The sequence below is a fragment of the Zychaea mexicana genome (genome assembly GCF_025766255.1).
Source record: "Zychaea mexicana strain RSA 1403 chromosome Unknown BDB00scaffold_49, whole genome shotgun sequence".
NCBI classification, from domain to species: domain Eukaryota; kingdom Fungi; phylum Mucoromycota; class Mucoromycetes; order Mucorales; family Lichtheimiaceae; genus Zychaea; species Zychaea mexicana.
This window is the reverse complement of record NW_026516712.1, coordinates 101,995-118,001: the sequence shown is the minus strand read 5'-3', so window position 1 is coordinate 118,001 and position 16,007 is coordinate 101,995. Positions and strand designations below refer to the sequence as shown.

The 16,007-nt window shown below is 44.7% G+C and overlaps 3 protein-coding genes across 3 annotated transcripts; 1 reads left to right on the top strand and 2 right to left on the bottom strand.

The window, feature by feature from the left end:
- Positions 1 to 1,099: 1,099 nt before the first annotated feature.
- On the bottom strand, positions 1,100 to 7,239 carry BDB00DRAFT_788876 (uncharacterized protein; the record flags this gene model as incomplete). The annotated part of the gene is made up of 10 exons (XM_053120839.1): positions 1,100 to 1,296; positions 1,387 to 1,536; positions 1,598 to 1,811; positions 1,893 to 2,003; positions 2,094 to 2,180; positions 2,281 to 3,417; positions 3,516 to 5,290; positions 5,380 to 5,986; positions 6,080 to 6,935; positions 7,013 to 7,239. 10 exons carry the CDS (start codon positions 7,237 to 7,239, stop codon positions 1,100 to 1,102), a joined length of 5,361 nt encoding a protein of 1,786 aa, XP_052978536.1.
- A 1,222-nt stretch (positions 7,240 to 8,461) lies between these two features.
- On the top strand, positions 8,462 to 13,698 carry BDB00DRAFT_829093 (uncharacterized protein). The gene is made up of 9 exons (XM_053123913.1): positions 8,462 to 9,000; positions 9,107 to 9,850; positions 9,996 to 10,705; positions 10,797 to 10,930; positions 11,008 to 11,277; positions 11,343 to 11,543; positions 11,721 to 13,260; positions 13,337 to 13,428; positions 13,497 to 13,698. The coding sequence occupies exons 1-9, from the start codon at positions 8,486 to 8,488 to the stop codon at positions 13,578 to 13,580; spliced, it is 4,290 nt and encodes a 1,429-aa protein (XP_052978535.1). The 5' UTR covers positions 8,462 to 8,485; the 3' UTR covers positions 13,581 to 13,698.
- Positions 13,699 to 15,750, bottom strand: BDB00DRAFT_829090 (GDP dissociation inhibitor). Its single transcript, XM_053123912.1, has 6 exons — positions 15,664 to 15,750; positions 15,437 to 15,583; positions 14,990 to 15,314; positions 14,793 to 14,870; positions 14,542 to 14,704; positions 13,699 to 14,443 (listed from the first exon to the last, which is right to left on the bottom strand). Exons 1-6 carry the CDS (start codon positions 15,664 to 15,666, stop codon positions 13,837 to 13,839), a joined length of 1,323 nt encoding a protein of 440 aa, XP_052978534.1. The 5' UTR covers positions 15,667 to 15,750; the 3' UTR covers positions 13,699 to 13,836.
- Positions 15,751 to 16,007: the final 257 nt, after the last annotated feature.

Sequence of the window (16,007 nt, the reverse complement as noted above, 5' to 3'; positions counted from 1 at the left end):
AATAACACATAAATCTCGACCCGGAAAATGGCAAGATTCTACGTCTTTGGCTTAACATATTGCGCGAGTTGTATCTGGAAGACGTCTATCCTCGTGACAAATCTGGAGAGATGCTGCGGCAGGGTGGGAAGGTTGGCATACAAGCAGAATGGTATTTGACAATGGGAGCTTGGAGCACTCACGTCAAGAAGCAAGATGAAAAAGCGTTATAAGAGACATTGAAGAAACTCGGTATCAAGTTCCTTATTAAGAAATCGATAAAGTATAAAGTTATGTCATGCAAAATATACAAAAGAGATCTAGAGACACCACTCTTATTTTGGATTTCTAAAAAGCACCAACCGACATAATGCTTATGTTACCGCTGAAAAGGAAATCGAAGAGGAACACACAAACGCGCTTCTGCAGAAAAGAAAGGTCTAACACCGAGCACCTCGGTGATACGCCAAAAGATACTAGCGAAGCATTGACCTCCTCTTCTTCAACCATGGATGTGTTAAAAAATCACCACAGATGACACTACCATCACTCCTACAACCACCCAATAAAAGCTATAACTGACTTTTTCCTTTTCCTCCGCTTAACGATGTATATCTTTTTTAATCCATCCCCATCAGAAACATGAACAAACATTCATTTATAGTATATTGTTGCGGTGATCATATATGTGGATGCGAGAGAAAATATATGAAAGAGAAAAAAATATCAGTAGAAACTATGTGCATGCATTTCTGTGTACATGATAAACTAATTACTCGTAGCAGTTTACTAACTTGGCTGTCATCAAAAAGCGATCTGTCAAAACTTAAACTATTTTTGTGTGACTTTTTTATCTTTCAATTGGAAAAAAAAAAAAGCAAAAAGAGATGTGGTGTGTGTACAAGTGTCGATTGAGTGAAGGGGGTAGTTTGTGGAAAGTGGGTTTCCAGTACCAGAAAATGGTGAGGTAATAAAGTGCGAGTGCTTTGTTGTGAAAAGTGCGAGTGAGCAATATAATTGAGTAGGGGTAGCTGTTTTTTCTCTGCTTTTTATCTGTGTGTGTGCAGATCAAGTGACAGAGAGAAATGTGTGTAAGTGTGTATCATGTTGAGCGGGGATATTATGAGAGCAAGAAACTGTTCTTGCCCTCTTTCATGGACGTAAGCAATCTAACTCGCATTTTCTCCTTGCTTGAGTAGTCTGGCATCTTGAGATAGTTGGCACATGTCATGACAGATGGCAGGTAGTCGTCTGGAGTAAGTGGAGCATCAGATGTTTTGCATACAACGGTGAAGACAGGACGCATCGCTTTCCAGCCTAACAACACAGTGAAAAATTTCAGCATATCCATCAAATAACTCGTGCATTGCATTTAAATAATTATGTATTGAATTATTTGACACTAACCACCAATAGGCAATCTTGGACTACCCGTAGTGAACTGCAGGAACTCGCGTCGCTCTTGATCGTTCATTTCAGACAAGATACTCAACAAGTTTTTGAATGACGAGCTTTCCATTGTAAATCCATGATCTGCCTTGATCGCATCAGCCAACGCTACAAATATATCATGTTAGATGAAACAAAATTTTGCCTGAATAATTACAAAGTTACTCACTCGCATAAGTCCAGTCTTCAGCGGATGCGCCAAAGAGCGAGACTAGTTCAGCAAAAGTCAAGACTTTGAGATCATCGATGGCAAAGAGTTGGTTGAAGCCTTGACGGAAAGCCTCGAACTGATTGGTAACACCTGATCCAGCAACCATGTCCTTCAACAACTCAAGGAATTCTTCCACGTTATGGATCGTCACGGGGATATCTGCACCACCAGGCTAATTACGTAGGCCCAATAGTTAGTAAACATCAAACCCTCTTATGTGAAAATATAAAAATACATCGAGAGAATGGTTTACCTTGAGCTCAATACTTGTGTCACCTGGGAGCGTGAAATCAAGGCACAAATCGTCTATTCGACTATCTTGTACGTGGATATCGTTGATAGCATCCTTCTTTTGTTCCGCGGACTACAGCAAGAATAGTATTAAGTGTTAGGAATCTCCTCAGCATTTCTATCATGCGCATTAGCATAATTGCGCTATCCTTGTGTAACGTACCAAAGAAGTATCGGCATATATTGAGCGTTTGCACCGGATGAATGCTTCTAGGTTTTCAATTGACATGCCCAGAACAGGATCAATTTCCTAAAGATCATTAAACAATTAAATAATCATATCGTCCCACCACGAGTCATTTTTATAACAAATAGCTTTCACAACTGCTGTGATAAAGAAATCCACTTACATTGATCAGAGTTTTGCTAGGTACTTCCTTTCCTAGCGCGACCTTGAAAAGTGCCTCGCTAAATGGGAAATCAATGATACGGAAATCGAGCATTGCCTTGGCGATGAATTGACCGAGAGTCTTGAACAAGTTGATCACCTTGGTGCTGCTAGATTCACTCAATTTGCCCAACGGTTTCGGAAACAGACCCTGCTTGGCCACCACGTACTCGCCCTCCTTTTCATCGTCATCACGCCACATATTCAACGACTTTTTGCAGAACTCGCGGGACGTGGCAGCGTAAAATTCGAGCGTTGGACCCAAACCAGTGCCTTCTTCACCCGTGTATTCGATTTCCAAGACAGACTGTGCGCTGCCAAACAAGTCCAGAATCTTGATTGCCGATTCGAGCATTTGTGCTCGAACAATACGCACTTTTTGTCGCTCCATGCGACCTAGAATAGGTTGCTGATGTTGCTGATCGTCTCGCTGACCGTTGTTGCGTGTTTGGAGACTCTGCCAACGAGCGATAAGTCGTGAATATCCGAACGATGTGCACTGTATGAACAGATAGCGGGTTTCGAATGGGAACAGGTATGGTGCCTCTTGCATCAACCAGTAGGTCCAGGTTGGGAGGCATGAGCTTGCAACGATCAATGGTTCCTCAAGCTGACGGTTCATCTTGGCAGTCAGTTTACGATTCACATAATCTTGTGCTGGAATAGTGGTTTCAGACGCATTGAATGGTCGTGTGAGTGATGCAATCGTCTTCAATAGCTCAAACGCATGAGTGCATACAGCCTCATCATTTAAAGTGGATGGTCGCTCGACATTTTGTGATTGCTGGACAGCTTGTTCATTGTTGTTCTCTTGCTGTTCTTTCTTTGGTATCCACACACGTTCGAATGTGACAGGATAGGACATGACCCAGATATTGCGGATTGCAGATGAAGATCGGCTATCACTGCCACTGTTATTGTTACCGCTGGTGGCCTCGTATTGATGAACAGCACCATATACAGTCGTGTCATTAGAAATCAAAGTGTCCTTGAGATAGAAACGAATGACCCATTTGCCATCAGTTTTGGGGGCAGAAGATGATGATGCAGGTTCTTTGCTCTCATCAGTAGTATCCATTGGCCCAGCATCGCCCCCAGCCTGCAAAAGAGGGAGAAAAGAAATAGAGGTGAAGGTGTAAATCTCACATTATTGATAAAAAAATATCGCTACGTTGTTTCCCAAAGATAATTATATACCTGTTCAACAGCGTTCTCTTCCTTTTCGTTATCGACATCAACGTCTTCAGGGGGCGGTGACTCCTTGTCAATAAAAGATTGAGCATCTGCCTCACCTGTGCTGGATGATTCGCCCGCGCCTGCTGATAACGAAGATGTTGTTGCCGTTTTCTTGCTTGTCCGCTTGACAAATTTCCTCTTTGAAGATGAAAGAGTGGCAGCAGCAATTCTGGTCAAAAGATACTCCTCTAACACCTTGAAGGTGGCGACTGCGTGGGTGGAAACCATCAGATGCTGATATTCTGTTGGAATGTCATCTCCTCGGCCGGTCAAGCGAAGACGAAGCTGCTTGGCAAGCATACTGGTTGGATTACGGAAATTATCACCCAAAGATGACGACTCCAAGGGAGTAACAACCTCAAACGGCTCGAACCGACTGACGATTTCTTGTAGACGCATCACGAGCACACGGATTGGGTTAATAGTGCCAGATTGTGCGCTAGTGTCGGCGCGTAACAAAAGACTGCTGAATGCTTTTCTTCGGTCCTCTAAATCGCTTGCAAAGTTATTGTCTTTTCGTTCGATCGTCAAGTAACCCAACAGCGCATCCAACAATCCCGAGTTCATCAATTCAAAGCTGCTGACACCCATCGTGGAGCTCTGCAGATACTGTATAAGGTTTGCCAAAGGTATCTCTGCACATGGGTCCTTGGACGATCCGGTTAGCTCTTGGGCGATATTCTGAATCTCTTCGAGCGCACGGCCTGGCTTCTGTATGTCCTCCAGTTCCTGCATTTGCCATTCTCGTAGCAAGTTTTGGGCCAAGCGGATGACGTACCGGCGTGTCGATCCACGGCCAATACCCTTCTCGGTTTCTGAGGCACCGGATGAAACCTGTCCAGAACCGAATCGGCTGCGTAGCAATGCGTGTAGCTCGCTGCGATCCAGCACGCGCTTGCGTGACAATCGCTCGCCATCCGCAGCACTAGTGTTGCTACTACTGTATTGTTGCGCGCGCTGTTGCTCTTGCTGCTGTTGATCTTTGTTGGGCTGTGCAAAATCGCTGGACGTATCGGATGACCCAGATGCTTTAGTCTGCTTCTGTTGCTGCTGTTCGTGATCTTGTTTCTCGGTCTCTTCTTCGTCATCACTGTTGGTTTCGGTTGCATGGTTACGAATAGCTTCTTGCATGCTTCGCAGGATCTCCAATGACGTGGCGGCTTCCGATGTGTCCTTTGATGGCTCACCCGAACTTTCCGCATCTTTGCTTGTATCTTTAGCATCGTCGGTCTGTGATTCATCAGAGTATGATGTATTGGCAAGCGTTTCGACTTCGTGCTGTACACCTTCACGTTCAAAGAGGAAGCGGTAGACATCAGGTAGCTTCTTAAGCAGCAGTTCAACTTCAAACAAGGCATCGATGACCAGGGTAGCGTGTTCCTGCTGCGCAAGAATGCCAGCGAGGAAACTTGAAAGAGGGATGTCTCGTAACACCTGCTGCAACGTATCAGCGTTGGAAAAATGGGTTGTCTTGACAAACAAGTGTGACACGAGCTGTCGAACACGTAGGTTGACTGTTGACGTGTAAATCTCCAGGAGAACAGGGAATAGAAGTGTATCGATGCGTTTGAGCAAGTCGGGATTCTTTTCCAAGAAATCGACGCGTGGGTCTGTTTGTGCAGATCTGGATGTTTTCTCCTTGAGAATCGGAAGTTCTTCCGAGTTGGCGTTTGCCGATCGTGTACGCGCTGATACTGGGTCGTTGTTTCTGAATCGCTTGGAACTAAACATGTCATCTTAAAAAATCCAATGAAGTAAGCGACGGTCCTTGATAGAATTACATAAACAATCAAACAACTTTCACTCTTTCATGTAGGGTGCATACCTCTTGGCAGTGATGGAAGCACGTCCACAAAGATTCGCAGGATTGCATATATTGAGTCGCGCCATTTGTTGTCTACAGAGACGTGTGTCAAGACAGAAACGTCTTCTTCGGGTTTGGATGACCCAGTCAAGACTTGGTAAAGGCTGTCGACAACATTCAGCTTAAGCAATTCCAAGCCAAGTGTCGGGGAGCCTTTTGCGACAACACGGAATGTGCGGAGGATGTCGGTAAAAGTAGACGACCGCACCAAATTGGTGTTTCCAGGAACGGGTATGAGGGCCATCATCTTTTCCAGAAGGCTAACGGACACAGCCTTTTCAAGGTTCTCACTACTACCACGGTAGTTTTCAGCAAGTCGGACCCAACACAAGCACGAAAGTTCGACAACAGTACGATCAGGGTATGAAACAGTGTTAAGAAGAGTGGGGATGATCTCCATCACTTGTGGGAACGAATCATTGTCAACGCCTCGCATACAGTTTGCAGCCGTTCTTAAAGCCGTTCGTTGGGAATGAATGCTGAAAAAGTCGAAATACATGAGAGCTGCTGCAAGACCTTCTTCATGCACGACTGCACGCGGGAGATGGCTTGCTACTTTTTCCAGTGCCTGTAAACAACAGATCAAACAGAACGGAGTAAGCCATACTGGTGACAAGGTACTACTTTTATATCTTTCGATATAACAGATGCAAACACATACGCAGAGGGCTTGTTCGGCCAAGTCAATGTATTCAATCGACTTTAGCTTCTGGCAAAGGACACCGATCGCTCCGTGATAAACCACACTGGTGACAGCCGTAGGCAAAGCATCGAGCAAGTTGGATATGCACCGACACGCAAGCAACGTCAACTCTGGATTCCCACCGCCCAGATCTTCACTCATAGCCAGGGCAACCATCATGTCATCATCCATATCAACACCGGGTCCTAGCAGGTCACCGGGCCCCTTCATGATTCGCACAAGCTCCTTGACAAAACTGTCGCTTGCAAAGTACCCGGCCAGATTATCTTCGCTGCTCACCGACAGGATCTCTGCAAGTTCTTGGAGTGCCACCAACTGCATGGTCGGATCGTCGTTCTTGAGACTTTGGAGGATAGAACGCAGCCGACCGCTCATGTCCGACATCATGCCGCCAAATGTACTTTGCATATGCAGACCCAAGTTACGTCGTACTCTGTCCAACTCTTCTTCTTCTTCTTCGTCATCTTCGTCGTCCATGCTTTCGAGCATTTCACCATCCCTGTCGCCTTCGTCTTCGTCGTCTTCATCTTCATCATCGTCCTCTCCTTCATAACGTTCCTCTTCGTCATCCCATCCATCGCCATGTCCAAATTCTTCTGGCGGTTCGTCGTCAAACGTGACATGGCTCGTCTCGTGTTCTTCCTGAACATCGCCGCCTTCAAAATAACCGAAATATGAAACTGGAGCATTCTCAGTATCCGACTCCGTTTCATGTGATTGCAGTCCTTCTGGATCGGCTTGCTTCTTGGCTCTTCTGCCAGGCTGACGTTTTGTTGCTACTGACGTTGTTGTTGTAGCTGTAGTTGTAGTCTCTCTATAGGATAATTTTAGTTGATAGATATCATTGTTATCATGCGGACCATCATTACTGATGGATGAGTGCAAAATTACCTATCAAGCTGCTTGTCGGCATCTGACTTTACGGCCTTTGCTTTGCCTTTCTTGCTTGATTTGTCAATACCGGACGCCTTTTTGTTTTTGGATGTTGTCTGTTGCTGTCGACTTTTTGCTTTCGCACCCGCAGCAGTTTCAGCTGGTGTGGGTGTTCTATCTTGTGTAATAGTGGTAGTGGCAGTGTTTCCCGATTCTACTGTTGATTGTTCTGGAGCATTATCCATTTTTCTAGTACTCTGGCGTCGACGAGGCCGCTTGGACGAAGAAGATCCGGGCTCTGGTTGCTGTTCAGGTTGTTGTTGCTGTGGGTGCTTACGTTTTTGTGGAAGCCTTTTGCTAAAAAGGAAATCAGCAAAGCAATGTTTCTCTTTTATGTGTATTAGTAAGAAGAAGGGGTGGACCTTCTGTTGTGATACCTTTGACTGCTGGTTGTAGTGAAGCTGGCCGGTTGCTGCTGCGGTTGTTGAACCGATGTAGAATTAGACGACGACGATTGGGTTCCCTTCTTTCCGGTTGGTCTTGTTGCCTTCTTTTTCTGTCTCAAAGAATACCGCTGAGTCGCGGAAGAGGAAGATGCTGCTGGCGATTCGGTGGGTTGATGCAAACTAGATCTGGTGCTGTGGCGCTGTTGTTGCTGTGATAAGGTAGTAGAAGAAGAGCGTCGTCCGGTGCTGTCTGATCTCTTTAATTTCTTGGAGGGATGTTCCATAAAAGATAAATGAGCGGGGGAGTCAATGATAACTTGAATAAACGGAAATCGGCTTTATTCAAGACCCAAAGAGCGAATTGCTATGCTGTGTATATAAGATTTGCGTGTATATATGTATGGGTGTGTGAGTCTTATATGAGAGAGAGTATATGTGGGAGGGTTAGGAGAGGGAGAAAAAAAATGGATAGAGAAGAAAGGAAGAGAGATATCGCAGCTACTAAGTGATTGGTTTATACACCACCGTGACTTCATCGTAAGCACTTCCACGCTACCCGTCACCCCTTTCACGGGCAACCCATGCGCATTTAAGACCATATTTAATACTACTGGCTGATGAAATATTGCTTGATGTATTCACATTCTCGCTTTGCGTGCCAAAGCAGCCAAGACAACAACGAAACGACCCATTGAACGGACGGATATGCTTCTCAAAATAGAAACTTGTAGTCAGCAACAGTACGACACGCAGTAGTACTGCGGTGTATAGTGCGTCTATATTGAAGAAGCAAAATAAAAGAGGTATCTGTTGCAATCCCAGCTGCAGAGGCTATTGTCAAACTTCTTTCGAAAAAAGTTCGTCTCCAAGTCGTTTGTAAGCATTTGAAAACTGTTTACGCTGATAATGGAAGTGCTTCTTTGCCATCACTCTATGCCATATTTGGTTCAAGCTGACTGCGCGGTCAGTTCCGCTCGCATACTCCGCTACTTTTTTGTTTGCCCTTTTTTTTTTCAACCACCTTTTTTTTGCTAGTTCCTGCCACATGGAGCACGAAAATCAAACCCCCGTAAATCCAGTTACGCTGGCAAAAGACGTTGAAACGCGTGCACCATTAAAAGATTCAGTTAATTCCGATTCAACTACTCATATGGAAAATGACACCGTTGCCACTACTACTACTACCACAGCTGCACCAACAACTGCTGACGAAATCGACGACGACGACGACGACATTGAAAAAAGTAGAACGCTACCACCTGATCAACCTCCGCCAGCTCCAAAACTACCAGCAAGAGTAGCGCAGGACGAACAAGTGGCGTATATCGCCGAGCTACGTGCCAAAAAGCCTGTTCCAGGCGAGACATGGTATGCCGTTCCAATGGAGTGGTTTCGCCAGTGGGAGTTGTTCTGCGCGTCCACCAGCAACGATAGTCAGTCTCCAGGTCCTGTCAGCAACAACTCTATGATAAAACCGGATGGCAGCTTGTTACCCAACTTAAAAGACAAGGTGGATTTTGTCTTTGTACCTGAAAATGCATGGAAACTATTTGAAGCAAAGTAAAAATACACATTAGAAATCACGGAGGAGAAAAAAAAAAGAAAGCAATAAGGATGACGTGTTGGGATATTAATTTAAGTCTTTGTTTTTTTTTTGTCTGGTTAGCTATGGAATACTTGGTGAACCTATCCCACGAAAAATTCTTTATGATAATACGTTCGAAACTCTGTATCCTATCAACATCAAAATCTATGTTGTCAATCGCGACGATCACGACGCAGTTGACGGACCACGAAACGTACTCACTATATCAATATCCGATGCGGCATTACCTACTGAATTAATGCGATACGCTGAAGAAGCTTTATCACTACCTTTCGACGTGAAAGTAAGGCTATGGAAGCTAGAAGCGAACCCGGAGGACACAACCAGTCTGTATATCGACCCATCCTTGCTGAAGGATGCCGAGCTCATTAACGACCAAGATGCTGCTACAAAATCAGTTGCTGAGCTTGATCTAGAGCTGTATGGCTGTGCTGTGGAGCTGCTGACATCTACGACAACTTCTAACGACAATAACGTTAACAACGACTTTGGCGACGTAAGAATGGATTATGAACAGCCATCGATGCTCGCGGCTCTACCACGAGAGAAGCAATTGGAGTATATTAAAAAACTAGAGAAAGCTTCCAGCTTGATGCCTGGTGATACTTGGTACCTTATACCGGGTGAATGGTTCGAACGATGGCAGGAGTACTGCATGATGCCAGACGATGACTACGCAGTAAATCCGGGCCCTATGGATTTGCTCTCACTTATGGATTATGATGGCTCTTTACGAGAGGGCTTAGCTATCAATAGCGAAGTGCTAATTTTTCCTGAAGAGATATGGGAGGCTTTTCATGCTTGGTAAATTGATTTTGATGGCTTAAAGGGTGGCAAAGGCAATTGTGAAAGCAAACAGAAAGAAAGAAGTTGTAGAATGCTGTAACATGCGGTCTTTTCACGATCCATATAAGCTAATCCAGCGCAAACTTTTATTTGAAAATTAAAGGTACGGTGCAAATGCCAATCCCTTATCAAGAGCCGTTCTTGCCGATGGAGGATTCGAAGCTTTATATCCTAGCGAAATCCGGGTGTACGTGGTTCGATCTCCATCCGCTAAATTTTCATTATCTGATGTGGTGTCTGTCGAGTTAAAAGACACAGCAACTGCAAAGGATTTGAGGAAGGCTATCGAAGAACGTCTGGCTATTCCTGCGGATGTGAGGTACCAACTTTGGAAGCTTGAGGATGATCCAGAGAACGATGAAGATCCATTTATCGACGATTCATTACTCGCTATGGGTACGCGCATAAGAGACAATGATCCACGCGGGCTGACAGAATTGGAGTTGGACTATACACCCTGCGCTATCAAACTCATCGCGGATTACGAACAAGAAGACAATGACAACGATCAAGAGCTTGAAGCGGCCAACAACTTGCACTCGCTAACATCCGCTCCTTCTTCGCCTGACAAGATGCCGATGATGGTCAGCGCCCAAACCAATGAAAAGGAAATGGCATACAACAAGCCACCACCCGCTTATTCGTCCGTGGACCCGATCAAACTTTCTGGATGCAGTAGTGATGATGAAAAGGAGCTAGAACCAGAATTTGAACAAGGACTTTGTGGTTTGGTTAACATGGGAAACACGTGCTACATGAACTCAGCCTTGCAATGCCTGAGCAACACTGCAGCACTTACTCGATATTTTCTAGGTATGTAATAATGAGAATGGTGCTATTCCGTACATCTGTCATCTGACCATCTAAAGCATATATCGTATACTAACCCTTTCTGTGTTTGTAGAGGAGATGTACAAGAAGGAGCTTAACCGAGATAATCCATTGGGCATGAATGGTGAATTGGCTGAAGCCTACGGTGACCTTATCAAGGATATGTGGAGTGGTAGACATGCAAGCATTGCACCTAGAAGTTTCAAGGTAGTTTGCACAATCTTTTCAAATTAGCCTGACACTTATCGACTAATGGATAAAGTGCCTCAAACCGCATTATGTAGTATACGATTTCTCGCTTCAATTCAACCTTTCTTGGATATCGTCAACACGATTCCCAAGAGCTCTTATCTTTCCTTCTTGATGGATTACACGAAGATTTAAACAGAATCACAAAGAAACCATACGTTGAACTACCAGATTTTGACGATATGCCCGATGGAGAGGTTGCGATGCGTTGTTGGGAGTATCACAAGGCAAGAAACGATTCCGTTATTGTGGATCTGTTCCAAGGCCAATTTAAGAGTCGTCTTGTCTGCCAAGAGTGTGAAAAGGTTTGTACTTGAGAGATTGAAAGATTTGTAGAACATTTGATTGATAAGTATATATGCGTACGTAGGTCTCCATCATGTTTGATCCTTTCATGTATCTGTCCTTGCCTCTTCCAGTACAAAAAAGGACGCAAGTGACAGTCATCTATGTGCCGTATGACCCGTCCCAAAGGCAACGACGTATGAAGCTCACGTTCCAAAACAACGCAAGCATTGAACAACTCCAGGGACAAGTTGCTCAACGAGTAGGCGTCAGGGATCCCACTACAGTAAGTAAACATATCTCTCTATTTATAATGTCTCTTGTCATTATTCAAACAATAAACACCCATACAATTTCTCTTCTTAAATGCAAACCACAAATATTTTTATATGTCTTTTCTTCCCTTCGTTCGGCGCGATTCGTCCGTCTTGTTCTTCACTCTTTACAAAACTAATGATTATAGTTGCTTGTTGCTGAAATCTACGACCGTGCCATCTTTAAAGTGTACCCGTCTTATGAGCCCGTCAGCGGCATTGCACCTAATGACATCATTTACGTCTATCAACTTCCAACATCCGTACCGACGGGCCAACCTGTTCGAAAAAAGAGAGCGAAACGAGCAGACGGTAGCAGTAGTAGCAGTAGTAGCGATGAAGCGAATGATGAAGCAGAATGGGTTATTTTCCCTGTCTATTGTGCTTCAACTCCCGCATCTACCGATAATAAGAGTAATTCAACCCGTCCTCCACTCAAGCAATTCGGTGGGCCAATCGTGCTGGCTATGCGGACCGACGAAGCTAGTTCAACCGACAACGTGTATCGTCTAATTGCCGAACATATCGCACGATTCACCATGCTCAAGCCTTTTGAAGAAGTCAAGGATGCTCTACGTGACGAAGCCATGGAAACCGACCCGCCTCAAGGACAAAAGTCGATCCATACTTCTGCCGCAGTGACAGCAGCAGGTGGTCGACTCATGAAGCCGATCAAGAACTTGTTTACCATGAAACTGTTTTGGGAAAGCGCATATCGCGGAATTAGTACTAGTAGCGACATTTTGCCCACGACGGCGCCATTAAGCAGCGCAGGCCTTGTTGATTTGACTAATAGGGGATCCGGCAGCAGTGCCTCAACCACAGGCACGACGAGTAGTTTTATTGGTCCTCCTCTACCTACACAAGAGGAAGAATCTGATCCGCTACCGTTCTGCGTTTCGGACAATGAAGATGACGACAGTCGCATGGCGATCACCTCGGCAACGCCTCAGGAGGATGGCGATATGGACGATCCTATGGCAACCGATGCTAAGATATACCGACGAGAATCTGCGAGCGACGAGGACGGCTCGGATAATGATAAGGGTCAATCGCCAGGACTCTCGACAACTACCACTGATGGAAAGAAAAGTAGCATCAGTGCCACCCAGCCCTCATCCAATTTACCGAGCCCTACTTCATGGACCACCGCTTCTTCTCCGAGACCATTGATCAAACAAGGCGAGGGCATTGTGGTCGTTTGGCCAGTACGCAAGGCACAAGAAATGTTTGGCGGTTTCGATGAGGTCGATACCCGCGGGTGGGAGGAGATAGACAAGGACGACCATCCCGATGATGCTATGGATGATGAAGATGATAGCAATGACAAGTCTATCACGTTGGCACACTGTTTAGATGAATTTACAAGGGAAGAAATGCTTGGAGACCAGGATTTGTGGTATTGTCCACGGTGCAAGAAGCATCAGCACGCACAGAAAAAAATTGACTTGTGGTGTCTACCTGAAATCATGGTCATCCATCTCAAACGGTTCAGCAGCACGCGGATGTTACGCGACAAGATTGATATACTAATTGACTTTCCAGTACAAGAGCTGGATATGACAGATTGGGTAGCGAGCAGCCCAGCAGACAGAGAGCGACAGATGGGCGATCATCCCGATGATGACCGTATCATATACGATCTATATGCTGTCGATAATCACTTTGGTGGGATGGGTGGTGGTCACTGTGAGTATAGTTTCGTATCTTTTAAATATCATCACATACAGCTGTACTTATTGAAATTATATTTTTACACGACTAGATACTGCCTTTGCGCAAAATTCAAAAACCCGAGAATGGTGTAAATTCAACGATTCGCATGTATCTCCAGTGCATGACGTATCCAGCGTGAAGGTAAGCTATCTCTTACTTGCATGCTTACCATTAACAAGTTGCTCACAAATAAATAACCACATATCTAGACTGAGGCAGCATACCTTCTTTTCTACAAACGAAGACGGACTGTCATTAATAGCAGCAGCAACAGCAGCCAAGCAGAAGAGTGAAAGTAATAGATCTATACCCTTTGGCGATTTTTCACTACGACATACTTTTCCTTTTAGATATACTTCTTTGATAATTCAAACTTCAAAGTCCACACACAAGCATACACACATCTTTACACAGTGAAATGTGATAAAAAAAGGATGGAATATATTTTCATTGAAAAAAATGTGGAAACGAATGCTTTCTCTGTTTTTAGGGCAGAGCGAGAAAGCTACAAAGACTAGGTGTTTTAAAACGAATAGTGGATGGGATTCTTTAAGCAGCTTCCTCCTCGCTGCGATTCTTGAGTACCAATGGCTCCCCAGTGATACGCTTCCAGAGATCATGAACATCATCACAAACGGTTTCAAAGTGGGACGTAGCATCATACGACTTGGAGATAAATACTTGGTCGTTGGTACCGTCTTGAGCGGGTTTCTCCAATGGGCTGACCGAGACAAACTTGTCATGGATAGGACCCAGGAGGTTGAGACCACTCTGGATCTCCTGCTCGGGCTTATCAGTTTCGACAATGGTAGAGACGATAGCAAGGTAGTAGTCCTTGGCGCAAACCATGTGAGAGCTGCTGACACAGGCGACATAGACATCGTGCTTGCGGCCAACCTGGTTTTGCGGGATGACGATTTGGACAGAGTCGATATTTTCAGTGTTGGGAATAGGATGCGTCAACAAGCAAATGGCGCGGACAACGGAACCGGTCTTTTCGACTTTAGCCGGGGCGTAGGAAGGATCGCAAATGACCTTCTTGGCGCGCACAACTTCGTCGCCAGACTTGACACCGGATACTTTGCCGCTTTCATCATAGATAAACTCGCTTATTGGCTTGTCCAACATGTAAGTGCCACCATATACAGCACTCAATCTGAGATCATCATAGACAATATGGTCAGATAAGCATTTACTCCAAACTGTCGACTCTCTTTACAGAGCGGTATCTGAGAAAAGAGGGCTGTATTTTACCTAGCGAAAGCTTGAGGGAGGTCACCGAGACCGTACATGGGGTAGATATAGGGAGACTTGCCGTAGCGGAGAACAGATGCAGCATAAAGCTTGATCTTCTCAACGGTATCACGAGCAGGCTGCTCAAGGTAGGTATCGTCAAGATGAAGAGCCATAGCATGACCTAGATAGAATTGCCTGTTTAATACATACACACGCATACACAGGATTCCAACCTCTACGGTACTTTTAAAAAAGAACAGAAAACTCACCAATAAAGTCTTGAGTGCCAGCATCCAAACCAAACTTCTTATATACAGAAGTCATAGTATCCTGGTTTACATTAATGCCTAATAATAGTGATGATTAGTATTACTGTTTACAAAAAGCACATGAACACGTTTGCATATAATAGAATTGCCCTGAGATTTCTATTATGCGTGTCCCCTCTTTTTTTCCCTTTTTTTACCTTGATGGGTCGAGGGGTCCTCATCTTTAACCTTCTGCACCCATTCCAAGAACTTCTTCATACGACGCTTTTCAAAGATACCCATCAACGATGAGCCCAATGCTTCACGCTCGTTGGAAGGAACCTTTGCAATCTTGCCATCACGGTACACATATGAGCCGGCAATCTGCTTGAACTCAAGGTACTTTGTGACATCAGTGTGTGTCAAGAAACGCACAATTTCACCGTTGGCCATCATGAACTTGGGGATAAGGTCAATGTTCCAGTCGCGATCACGACCGAGTTGTTCGGGAGGAGTCTGGCCAGGACGGAACTTGTTGTAAAGCTATATGCGTATACGTCATATTGATGATATTTAGCAAATAAATATAAATCAAGCCCAAAAACCTCTTCTTCCTTCCTTGATCCCCTCATCTTGTTTTCCTTTAAAATTATACAAGTATATACCTGGGTCAAGTTGAGCGATGCAGATTCACCACCATAGTAGTCGTTGCGGTCCATGTGTAAAACCTTCTTGCCGTCAACGGAGAGAAGACCAGAAAGGATACACTCGGTCAAGCCAGTACCGAGAACAATGACATCGTATTCTTCATCCTAAATATTCATGACCATTATTAAGAGTTTAGAGCCAAAGCTTCACTGACACTTTCATCTTTCGGTGTCTTTTTTCTTACCATGGTTAAAAAAAAGTTAAATCAAAAAGAGATGAAGTAAGAGCCAACTTTGCAACGCGAACCCCATATCATGATGCTTGTTCTGCGGCGCTTGAAACTTACCCAATGAAATGGGACTCGCATTAAGCATGGAGAGTAATCCGTCAATTTCGCATTTTTATTGATCGGGTAACGTGCGCGCAAAAATCAGACTGATCCTGATGCCCTTTGCACCGTCATACTGCTGACACTCTTTATGTGCAGCGATATCTTTAGCTATATATGATGTTATTATCCGTAGCGGAAGGGGAGGGCCATGAGACAGTTGTACTGTCGACCTGGGCAACTTTAATGCAGTCATTGCA